Source organism: Hemiscyllium ocellatum, chromosome 9, assembly GCF_020745735.1.
Source record: "Hemiscyllium ocellatum isolate sHemOce1 chromosome 9, sHemOce1.pat.X.cur, whole genome shotgun sequence".
NCBI classification, from domain to species: domain Eukaryota; kingdom Metazoa; phylum Chordata; class Chondrichthyes; order Orectolobiformes; family Hemiscylliidae; genus Hemiscyllium; species Hemiscyllium ocellatum.
The window spans coordinates 21,326,855-21,338,823 of NC_083409.1; the positions used below are offsets into that span (position 1 = coordinate 21,326,855).

At 42.9% G+C, this 11,969-nt stretch overlaps 1 protein-coding gene across 1 annotated transcript in view; it reads left to right on the forward strand.

Moving 5' to 3' along the window:
- LOC132818631 (vesicle-trafficking protein SEC22b) overlaps positions 1-11,263 on the forward strand; it is a 31,225-nt gene extending 19,962 nt beyond the window's left edge. The window contains exons 4-5 of the mRNA XM_060829640.1: positions 6,886-7,032; positions 10,579-11,263. Coding sequence (XP_060685623.1) covers positions 6,886-7,032; positions 10,579-10,733 — 302 coding nt within the window. The 3' untranslated portion in view covers positions 10,734-11,263. The remainder of the gene's footprint in view (positions 1-6,885; positions 7,033-10,578) is intronic.
- The last annotated feature ends 706 nt before the right edge of the window (positions 11,264-11,969 follow it).

The following is an 11,969-nucleotide window of genomic DNA, read 5'->3' on the forward strand; positions in this document are numbered from 1 at the left end:
ACTTACATGGCAACTTCCAGGGACTTGAATCCCAAGATCCCTTTGTACAGTTCAGGGTCCTGCCATTACCTGTATACTTTTCCTTAACATTTGATCTTCCAAAGTGCAGCGCCTCTCACTTAGCTGAATTAAACTCCATCTGCTATTTCTGCACCCATATCTATACCCCAACATATTCTTTGATAATAATCTTCGCTATCCACTACTTACCCAACATTTGTGTCGTCTGCAAACTTACTAACCCACCCATCTACATTTTCGTCCCAGTCATTTATATAAACCACAAACAGCAGAGGTCCCAATTCAGAGCCCTATGGAATAGCGAATGAAAATGCAGGAGGCAGGCGGAACTCAGGCAAGTGAAAGTTTATTCGTGCAGAAACTGATTAAAGCAGGGAGAGGGCGTAAGGATCTTCCCTGAACTTAGTGTTGACTTAAATACTCAATTATTTGCCTAATCTTTGGCTCAGCTCAGAAGATTGATCAATGACCCACTGTAACTTGTCCAGTAAAAAGCAGTATTTTTATACATTTGTGTTGTAATGATCACATAACTTGGATCACACACAACTTCCCTCCTAATCCATACACCCAATCTGGTAAAGCATCTAATTAATGATGGACATTATTGTGTCCAAGCTTGGGTTCTCCTATTCTCATGGTGTTTAGCAGGCACAATTATCTCTCGGCCTTGGGATCTTTCTCTGCATCCTGTTCATTCACATTCCAAAGTTTATTGCTAGACTCCTTGGCTCCTCTCAGCCTGGCTTTATCTGTGGAGACTGTTTGAATTTGATCTATTGTACCTCGTGTGCTATCTTTATAAAATTCAGTTATCACTCTCTTATATTACCCACTCTCCTAATTACGTGTGCAAATATGCCAAAGACAGTTTCAACTAGTTGGTATAAGATGCGTAAAATTGATTTTTCTTCAGAAATTAATTATGAAGTGTAAGGTTAAATATAGCTTTCCATACTCTTAGAGCTTTGTGATGAATAGCATGTAAGCAATCTATTTTGTTCAAGGTGCATGATGGTATTTCCTGGAGCTAGTTAACTTTCTTGCATGAATCTATATTTATAGTGGAGAATCTCTAACTAGAAACTGTTGCTTAATTTTGCAGAATAATTAAGAAATAACTGTTTACTGTGAAATAGTTATCCATTGTTCAGGTAGCTATTTAAGGAGTTTAGTATACTATATCTCACATCTGGTGTTTATTTTGTTCGTGTATTAATAATTCTTTCCTTAGTTGAGCTGAGACGTGACGTGTTCCGCAGAAAGCCATTCTGACTGTCCCTAATTAGGCCATGCTTCCTCAATGCATGTAAATCCTAACCGTTAAGAATTATCTCTAATAGTTTCCCAGCCACCGATATAGTTTGCTGGATTATTCTAATTTCTCGTCTCGAATGGAGGAAAAACATGAGCTACTCGCCAGTCCTCCAGGACTTCTCAGTGACTAGTGAGATTTTGTGCAAGGCCCCAGCAATCTCCTTTCTTGTCTGTCTCATTTACCTGGAGCACTGGCAACCTATCCACTTAATGCTTTTTAAGAGACCCAATACCCACTTCTTTCTTTATCTCAAAATGTCAGAATGCAAAAGCATGTTCAACACTAATCTCATGTCCTCCATATCCTCCTCCTGGGTGAACACCAATGCAAAGTACTCATTTAGGATCTTGCCCACATCATCTGCCTCCAAACAAGTTCCCTGCTTTATCCTTGAGTGATCCTAACTTTTCCCGAATTATCCTCTTGTTTTTCTTGTCTGTAAAGAATGCCTTGAGATTCTACATGCCAGTGACATTTCATGGCCCCTTCTTACTCTCTTAATTCCCGACCTGAGATCTTTCCTGTTTGCTTCGTATTCCTCATGGACCCTGTCCAATTTTTGGCTTCCTAAACCCTATAAATGCTTCTTTTGCTGTGGAATATTTTGAGATGGAAAATGTTCCTCAACACACTTGGAATTTCTTTCCCCTTTCTGCTTATCACATTCCTCTTTTCCCAGTTTATGTTGAAATAATTCACATTTCCCAATACAACTTGTTAATGACTAGACGCTGTACTGAGCAATGTTTTTGCATTTTTTTAAAAATCCAGCCAATTCAGTTCGGTGCCTGTCTCCTCTGGAATCCCACCTCTCCAGCACAGCACTATTCTCCTCGATCAATACCAAAACTCCTCCCTCCCCTTTATTAATTTACTAACTTTTCTGAGCATCTTGTTTCAGGATGATTTAACATCCAGTCCAGCCCTCCTTTCTAGTCTTTAACATTCTTTAACAAGTCTTTAAAATCCCAGAGCATCGTATCTCAATGGGACAGTCTGTATGCACCAAGCTCATTTATCTCTGCACATTCACACACATGTGCTGTAACCCTAATGTAGGTAAAACCAAGGACTGCAGATGCTGGAAACCAGATTCTAGATTAGAGTGGTACTGGAAAAGCACAGCAGTTCAGGCAGCATCCGAGGAGCAGGAAAATCAATGTTTCGGACAAAAGCCCTTCATGTACTCTTGATTCCTTTCCCTCTTATGACCCCACCGAATAGCTTACCTGCTATTTCTTTCTATTTTCCGGTGCAATTTGCCTCCTGGTTCTCTCACCTCTCTGGTTAAACCCTCCCAAAGACTGCGTTAGGGAACTGGAGCTCAAGCTGAGTGAACTTCGGATCATTCGAGAAGATGAGGGGGTTATGGGGGGGCCGTCACACCTAAGTTACAGGGTAAAGGTAGCTGGGTGATCGTCAGGAGAAGAAAGGGGAGTAGGCAGACAGTGCATGGAATCCCTGTGGCTGTTCCCCTCAATAATTGGCTATAATATTAATAATGATTTGGGTACTGTTTGTTGGGGGGTGGGGGCGGTGGTGGTGGAGTGGTGAACCTACCAGGGGAAACCACGGTGGCCAGGTTTCTGGCACTGAAGGGAAGGGAGAAGAATAGGAGAGCGACAGTGATAGGAAATTCAATCGTGAGAGCTCTGAAAGCAGATTAGGAGGCAGGTTTTGAAAAGATGCACAAGTAACAAGGTAGCTGTCATAGGTCACTTCAATTTCCCTAATATTGATTGGAACCTCTTTAATTCACATAGTTTAGATGGAGCAGTTTTTGTCGAGTGTGTCCAGGGAGGATTCCTGACTCAGTATGTAGATAGGCCGACTAGAGGAGAGGCCATATTGGATTTGGTGCTTGGCAACGAGCCAGGCCAGGTGTCTGATCTTTCAGAGGGAGAGCATTTTGGTGATAGTGATCACAACTCCCCGACCTTTACTATACTCGCGGAGAGGGTTAGAAGCAGACTATACGGGAAAGGATTTAATTGGGGGAGGGGTATTACAATGTTATTAGGCAGGAACTGGGGTACCTAAGTTGGGAGTAGATGTTCTGAGGGAAATGCATGAAGAAATGTGGAGGTTGTTTAAGGAGCACTTGCTGTTATTGCTGGATAGGTTTGTCCCACTGAGGCAAAGAAGGGGTGGTAGGCTGAAAGAACCGTGGGTGGCAAGGGATGTGGAACATCCAGTCAAAAGGACAAAGGAAGCTTACTGAATATTGAGGAGGTAAGGATCAGAGAGGGGTTGAGAGGGTTATAAGGTAGCCAGGAAGGAACTAGAGAACAGACTTAGGAAAATGAAAGGGGGCATGAAAAAGCTTTAGCGGAGCATTAAAGAAAACCCTCAGGCATTCTACACTTACGTGAGGAACAATAGGATGGTCAGAGTGAGGGTAGGGCCGGTCAGGAATATTGGAGGGAACTTGTGCCTAGAATCAGATGAGGTTGGAGAAGTCCTTAACGAATATTTTGCTTTAGTATTCAGTACTGAGAGGGATCTTGATGTTTGTGAGGATGGCTTGAAACAGACTAATATGCTTGAACAGGTTGATGTTAGGAAGGAGGATGTACTGAATATTTTGAAAAATATAAGGATAGATAAGTTCCCTGGGCCAGGCAGGGTTAGATTCGATTAGCTACAGCGTGGAAACAGGCCCCTTCAACCCAACAAGTCCACACCAACCGCCCTCTCCCCCAAAGAGCAACCCACCCAGATCCATTCCCCTACATTCACCCCTGGCTTATGCACCTAACACAACGGGCAGTTTAGCATGGCCAATTCACCTAATCTGCACATCTTTGGACTGTGGGAGGAAACCGGAGCACCCGGAGGAAACCCACACAGATATGGGGAGAATGTGCAATTTCCACACAGACAGTCGCCTGGGACCATGGTGCTGTGAGGCAGCAGTGCTAACCACTGAGCCACCATGCCGCGCCAAGGTTACTGTAGGAAGCAAAGGAAGATATTTCTGCTCCTTTGACAATGATATTTGTGTCCTCACTGTTCACTAGAGTAATGCCAGATGATTGGAGGGTGGCAATTGTTATTCCCTTGCTCAAGAAAGGGAATTGGGATAATCCTGGGAATTTCTGACCAGTCAGTCTTGTGTCTGTAATGGGCAAATTATTGGAGAAGAATTTGAGAGACTGGCTTTATGATTACTTGGAAAACCAAAGCTCAATTAGAGAGGATTTGGAAATGCTGGTGTTAGACTGGAATGTACAAAGTTAAAAATCACACAACACCAGGTTATAGTCCAACAGGTTTAATTGGAAGCACTAGCTTCCAGAGCGCCTCTCCTTCATCAAGCCCTTCATAAGATGGCTCAGTGGCTAGCACTGCTGCCTCACAGCGCAGGGACCCGGGTTCAATTCCCGCTTCGGGCAACTGTCTGTGTGGAGTTTGCACATTCTCCCTGTGTCTGCGTAGGTTTCCTCCGGGTACTACGGCTTCCTCCCAGAATCCAAAAATGTGCAGGTTAGGTGAATTGGCCATGATAAATTGCCCGTAGTGTTAGGTACATTAGTCAGGGGTGAATGTAGGGAAATGGGTCTGGGTGGGTCTCTTCGGAGGGTCGGTGTGGACTCGTTTGGCCGAAGGGCCTGTTCCCATACTGTAGGGAATCTAATCTAATTTAATACAGGGTTAAAGGTAGGATTCTTGGCAATGTGAAAGAACCGAGGGATCCTGGAGTTCATGATCCCTCAAAGTTGCCACCCAAGTTGGTAGAATTGTTTAGAAGGTGTATGGTGTGTTGGCTTTCAGGGGGATTGAGTTTAAGAGCCACGAGGTTATGCTGCAGCTCTACAGAACCCGAGTTAGAGCACACTTGGAATATTGTGTTGCCACATTATAAGAAGGATGTCAAAGCTTTAGAGAGTGTGCAGAGGAATTTACCAGGATGCTGCCTGGACTGGAGGGCATGTCTTATGAAGAAGGGTTGAGGAAGGTGGGGCTTTTCTCATTGGAGCGAAGAAGGATGAGAGGTGACTTGATAGAGATGTACAAGTTGATAAGAGGTGTAGATATAGTGGATAGCCAGAGACCTTTTCCCAGGGCAGAAATGACGATTACGAGGGGGCATAATTTTAAGGTAATTGGAGGAAGGTGTAGGGGAGATGTCAGAGGTAGTTTTTATACACAGAAGGTGATGGTAGAGTCAGATGCATTCAGAACATTTAAGTGACTCTTTGATAGGCACATGGATGATAGTACAATGAAGGTTAGTTTAATCTTAGTGGGATAAAAAGTTGATACAACATTGAGGGCTGAAGGACATATGTTCTACAAGTCACCTTGTAGAAAAGCATTTGCTGCTCTGTTTTAGGAGCTGTCATCTGGTCTGTCCAGGTCCCATCAGCACTTTCCATCCCTTCCCCAGCATCTTAATGTCCCAGGAATCTGAAGTCCTCCTCCTGGACTCTATCTTTAGCATGAATTTATCTAGTCTATCCTTCTCTTTCTATACTCATTTGGACATATTACCAGAAGAAATGAGCTTTGAAACAAGCAGCCAAAGGTATGAGTTCTAAGGTTTACGTCAGCAAGACTGGCAAATGATGATGAGCTGAATCACTGGAGAGAACTTTCAGTGTCGTGTGACAATACCTGGCAGCTAGCATTGGTCCAGAGCAAGGGGCCAGGCCTTCACAGCTTCCAGAAGATTTTCAGGAGAAAATGTACAAGACACAGAAATTTTATAGCAGATAAGGAGTTATACGTCCAGTCACTGCTGGCTCTCTGTGGAGTAATCCAATCAGTCACATCCCCCTCCTGTACCCCGTGCTCTCTCCATTATTCTGCAAGTTTGTTTCCACCAAGTGTATCTCCAATTTCTTTTTGAAATCATTCACCCTCTCCACCCCCAGCCCCTCGTGGTCAGAGTTCCAGGTCATTACCACTCACTGTGGAAAAATGTTCTTCCCCACAATACCCCCTGTATCTCCCCACCAAAACCTTCAGTCAGGGTCACCTAATCCCGGTACTATCAGCCAATGGGAACAGCTTTCCTTGTGTGTCTCATCCAAATCCATTATAATCTCGTCCATCATGATCAAATCACTGCTCCATGGAGAAAAGTCTCCTTTTCTCTCTCCCTCTCTCGAGGGCCCTCATGTTCTTAGCATGTGGAACCATAATTGGACTCCATCCTCTCGGTGGGACGTAACCAGAGCTTTGTGAAAGTCAAGTAATTTCTTTACTCAATGTATCTTATATATGAATCCCAAAATCCCATTTGCTTTGGAGGACCATTTGTTTTGTGCATCACTCTCTCAACATGTCTAGTCTTCCTCTGAAAACAAAGCACATGATTGTGTCTCACATCATCAACTCCTCCTATGTCACCATTCCTCCTGCATCTCCTCCAACTTGTGCTTGAGCTTTCCTCTTCCCACCCACACGCACATCCCTGCTACCTCCTGCTGTCCACCTCCTGTTCTGCATGTGTCTCCATGCTCATAGTTAAATTACTGTGCCACGAGGCTTTATCTGAACTGTGAAGATGAGAGATTAACTTTGTTGCTGCTTGCTTTCAGACACATACATCCAAAAAACAAAGAAATCTTACATCGACAGTCGAGCACGCAGGAACCTGGGTTCTATAAACACTGAACTTCAGGATGTGCAGCGAATAATGGTGGCAAATATCGAGGAGGTCTTACAGCGAGGAGAGGCACTGTCAGGTAAACCCTTCACCTCTGCGCAGACATCAACTTGTGCTGTGCTGACATGTTCATTTAACAGGAATAGGATTTCTGTTATGAGTTTTGGTGTAAATGTAATGACCCTTTGGCCAGCACTACACTGAGCCTGGTTGATGAAAATATCTGGGTAGAACTCAGAAGTTGGTGCACTTCAGTCTCCATTTGACTGTTGATCAATCTTGGCATGTGGGTCTCAAGTCATCTGTTGACCCAGATTGGTTGAGAGCAGGCAGCACATCAGTTCATCAGCTTTGATCTTTTACTGATCGAAGCTTTGATCTTGACTGGATTCACATTCTCACACTGCTCACTGTGAAATTTCTGCTCAAGTTTTCTGGATTTATTCATCAGCTAACAAACCCTCCATTACTGCTCACTATTTGATGTACAGCACGGAAACAGACTCTTTGATCCAACCCGTCCATGCCGACTAAATATCCCAACCTAATTTAGTTCCATTTGCCAGCATTTGGCCCATATTCTTCTAAACCCTTCCTGTTCATATTCCCATTCAGATGCATTTTAAATGTTGTAATTGTACCAGCCACCACCACTTCCCCGGCAATTCATTCCATACATGCGTCACCTTCTGTGTGAAAATGTTGCCCCTTAGGTCTCTTTTAAATTTTCCCCCCTCACCCTAAACCTATGCCCTCTAGTTCTGGACTCCTCAATCCCAGGGAAAGTATCTTGTCTAGTTACTCTGTCCATTCCCCCCCATGATTTAATAGACCTCTATAAGGTCACTCCTCAGCCTCTGACACTCGAGGGAAAACACTCCCAGCCTATTCAGCCTCTCCCTATAGCGCAAATCCTCCAACCCTGGCAAGATCCTTGTAAATCTGTTCTGAACCCTTTCAAATTTCACAACATCCTTCCGATAGGAGGGAGGCCAGATTTACACCCACTATTCGAAAAGTAACCTAACCAATGTCCTGTACAGCCTCAACATGACCTCCCAACTTTTACATTCAATGCTCTGACCAATAAAGGAAAGTATATCAAATGCCGCCTTCACTATCCTATCACCCTATGACTCTGCTTTCGAGAACTACTGTCTCTGGACTCCCGCTATGTAATTTCTGAAGGCTTCCCATTTTCCAGCCTTCCCTTTACCTGCAAACATCTGCCTCAATCAACTTTTGGAAGTTCTTGCCTAATACCCTCAAAATGGGCCTTCCTCCAATTTAGAACTTCAACTTTTAGATCTGGTCTATCCTTTTCCATCACTATTTTAAAACTAATAGAATCATGGTTTCTGGCCCCAAAGTGCTCCCTCACTGACACTTCAGTCACCTGTCCTGCCTTATTTCCCAAGAATTTTCCAAGTTTTGCACATTCTCTAGTAGGCACATCCACATACTGAATCAGAAAACTTTCTTGTTCACACTTAACAAGTTCCTCTCCATCTAAACCCTTAACATTATGGCAGTCCCAGTCGATGTTTGGAAAGTTAAAATCCTCTCCATAACCACCCTTTTATTCTTACAGAAAACTGAGATCTCCTTATAAATTTGTTTCCCAATTTCCCATTGATTATTGAAGGGATCTATAATACAATTTCAATAAGGTCATCATCCCTTTCTTTTTTCTCAGTTCTCCCCAAATAACTTCTGAATCTATTCCTTGGAATATCCTCCCTAAGAACAGCCATAATACTATCCCTTATGAAAAATGCCATTCCCCTCTCCTATCTTCTCTCCCCTTCCCCCCCCCCCCCCCCCCCACCCCCCCCCACCCCCAAACATTCTATCCTTCCGATAGCATATGTATCCTGGAACATTAAGCTGCCAGTCTTGTCCATCCCTAAGCCATATTTCTGTAATTGCTATGATATCCCAGTCCCATGTTTCTGACCGAATTTCAACTGTCTTCCTTGTTAGACCTCTTTTATTGAAATAAATGCAGTTTAATTATCAGTCTTACCTTGTTCTCTAGGCAAAAATGAGGACTGCAGATGCTGGAGATCAGAGTCTCGATTAGAGTGGTGCTGGAAAAGTACAGCAGGTCAAGTAGCATCCAAGGAGCAGGAAAATCGATGTTTCAGGCAACAGATAAAGGGCTTTTGCCCAAAACATCGATTTTCCTGCTCCTCCATTCTGATTTCTCGCTGTCAGTTGCAGAAACGTCTGTGCCTCTGACTAGACAGTCCCCCCTCTCCATCGATCACTTGGAATCTGACGTACCCCTCACTGCATCAGATCCATTCTCTGTATCAGAAACTTGGCTGTTTGTATTAAGTTTCTCTGAGAGTCCATTATCCCCTACATTTTCCAAAACATCATACTTGTTTGAGATGGGGATTGCCACAGAAGACTCCTGCACCACCTGCCTCCCTCTCCTACCTTTCCTGGAGGTAACCCATCTATCGGACCGTATCTGTGGCTTTTTTCTCATCCCATAACTGCCATCCATCACACCCACCGCTCCTGTAAATTCCTCATTGTCTCTAACTGAAACTCTAACCGATCCATGTGATCTGATAGGATTTGCAACCAAAGACACTTTCTGCAGACATCAGTAATATGGAAATTCTCCCTAAATTCCCAAATTCAACAGGAAGAGCACATCACTCCACTAAAGGTCATCTTTGTTCCTTCACAATCTACAGGCCCAGAAAATAACCTTATTCTAAAACGAGCACCTGCTCCAGCGAACTTAGTACTTACAGTTTGTATTTTTAAAATGTAATAGAGACAAATCGGATCAAAAAGAACCCACTCTACTCATGAATGTAGATTTACAGAAAGGTTACACTCAAAAATTTGCACTTTTGTGGTCCTGTGCTGTGAGCTGTCCCACACCGGTTCCTCCAAGGTCAGCTATGAATTTCACTATTTTTAACTTTTCCTAGACTGACTCCGATGTCTAGAATTACTTGAGCTCAAACAGCAAAGACAATTACTGCAGATTCACTGCTGTGTCAGACAGCAGTATAGATTTCTTTCTCTCACCATGTTGTCACTGCCTTTGTCTTGTTGCTGCTGTTCTCTTTTTTTTTCTCCCAAAGTTCCAAACAATGCAACAGTTGATAAAACAGTAATTGCTATTCCTGGAATTCAAGGCAATCACATCCAACACTTAACATACCTCCAATAAAGAGCAGCTCTTATAGCCACAATTTTTTCCTGTCTTCCATCTTGTATTACCCAGAATGCTATCTCTACACTTCTGCAGTGGAGGGATAAAGGAAGATAAATATATTGTGTATTATTTATTATCAGTTCCACAAGGGACTGGCACTGCATATATTCAAAAGCAGCTGAGCAGCGATTAATCATTGGATTGAGATGTTTGATTTTCTGGAATTTAGCTTCATTTTCCTTTGGGTCACGTGGTAGGTTTTTAGAACTTTCCCTCAGGACATCGAATGAGAATTCCTGTAATGTGAAGTTTCCACTGTCTTTCTCCTCAGTTTGGGATTTACCAGCGTTCACATTTCAGTTTGTGCTGCTGAAGCCTGATGGTGTTATATCAGCAGGCAGTGTTCAAAGTAATTACTTGCTTTTGTTCTCTTTGATGTAGCTTTGGACAGCAAGGCCAGTAGCCTCTCCAACCTGTCGAAGAAGTACCGACAAGATGCCAAGTATTTGAATATGCGTTCAACCTACGCCAAGCTAGCAGCTGTTGCAGTCTTCTCAATCATGTTAATCGTGTATGTACGCTTCTGGTGGCTCTGAGATTGACTGTCATGCTGACGAGCGTTGATTTGCTCTTGCTATGTGTCAGTCCCCCTGCAATGGCGTGCTCGAACTATGAGCACTCATTACCTTTCCAAAGCCATTAGTTTTTTTGCTCAGTCAGTCACGTTGAAAGCTCCCTTTTATTTTTGTTGTAATTTTGTATGGGTGTGATGGGTTGCCAAAGTTGGCTCTGTCAGATTCCATTTCATTCTGACTTGTCGAAATGAAGAATTCTTTCTTTCATCCCAATGCATTCTGATATTACAAACTATAGCTAAAACAAATAGAATCATTATAAAGAGCTAAAGTGGTGAAAAATACTCTTATTATTAAATGCTCTGTAGAAAGAATGAATGGAATGTCTGTGATCTCTCTTCCTGTCTCTATCCATGACTCTTTACACACACATCCTGGGAAAACTGCTGAGGAGGACCAGATTACTGCCTGAAAAATATGATTTGTGCTGTGACTGTGTAGATATCAACAGTGCTCTTATAGTCATTGAATAAAATCACTTACGTTAAGAACGTCTTTGTTGATTTTAGGAACAGACCATGCTTGTCAGCACCCCTCCACATGCATTTGCTGCAGCGCTATCCAGTGAAGTTCATCGGGCTCAGCTCATCCAGAGCTAGGCTAGTGGATGCCATGGAGGAATTATCGTCAGATTCAGTAAAAACTGACATGGTCAACTGTTTTCTTTAAGCATTTGTGGGTGGAGGTTCTGGTTGATGCTATAGAACACAAGTAGAGAGATACTCTGTCAGTAAACATTAGACAGATGTAGAACAGGAAAGAAGAATGAAAAGGTTGAAATAGACTACATCAATTTAGTTGAAAAAGAAAAAAGTTAAAATGTTAATTTTTATTTTAAAAAAGATGGTTACAGAGAGGTTTCCACTTCAGGATCGGCCAAAACTGCAAGCATAAAATAATCACCAATAAATGCAATAAGGAATTCAACAACACTTAGGCCACTTTTGGAAAATTGTGTGCAATTCTGGGCACTTCCCACAGGAATGATGTTGTGAAACTCGAAAGGGTTTAGAAAAGATTTATAAGGATGTCGCCAGGGTTGGAGGGTTTGAGCTACAGGGGAAGTGTGAATAGCCAGGGGCTGTTTTCCCTGAGAGTGAGGGGTGACCTTAGAGATTTATAAAATTATGAGGAGCATGGATAGGGTAAATAGACAAGATGTTTTCCTTGGGGTGGGGGAATCGAGAATTAGAGGTC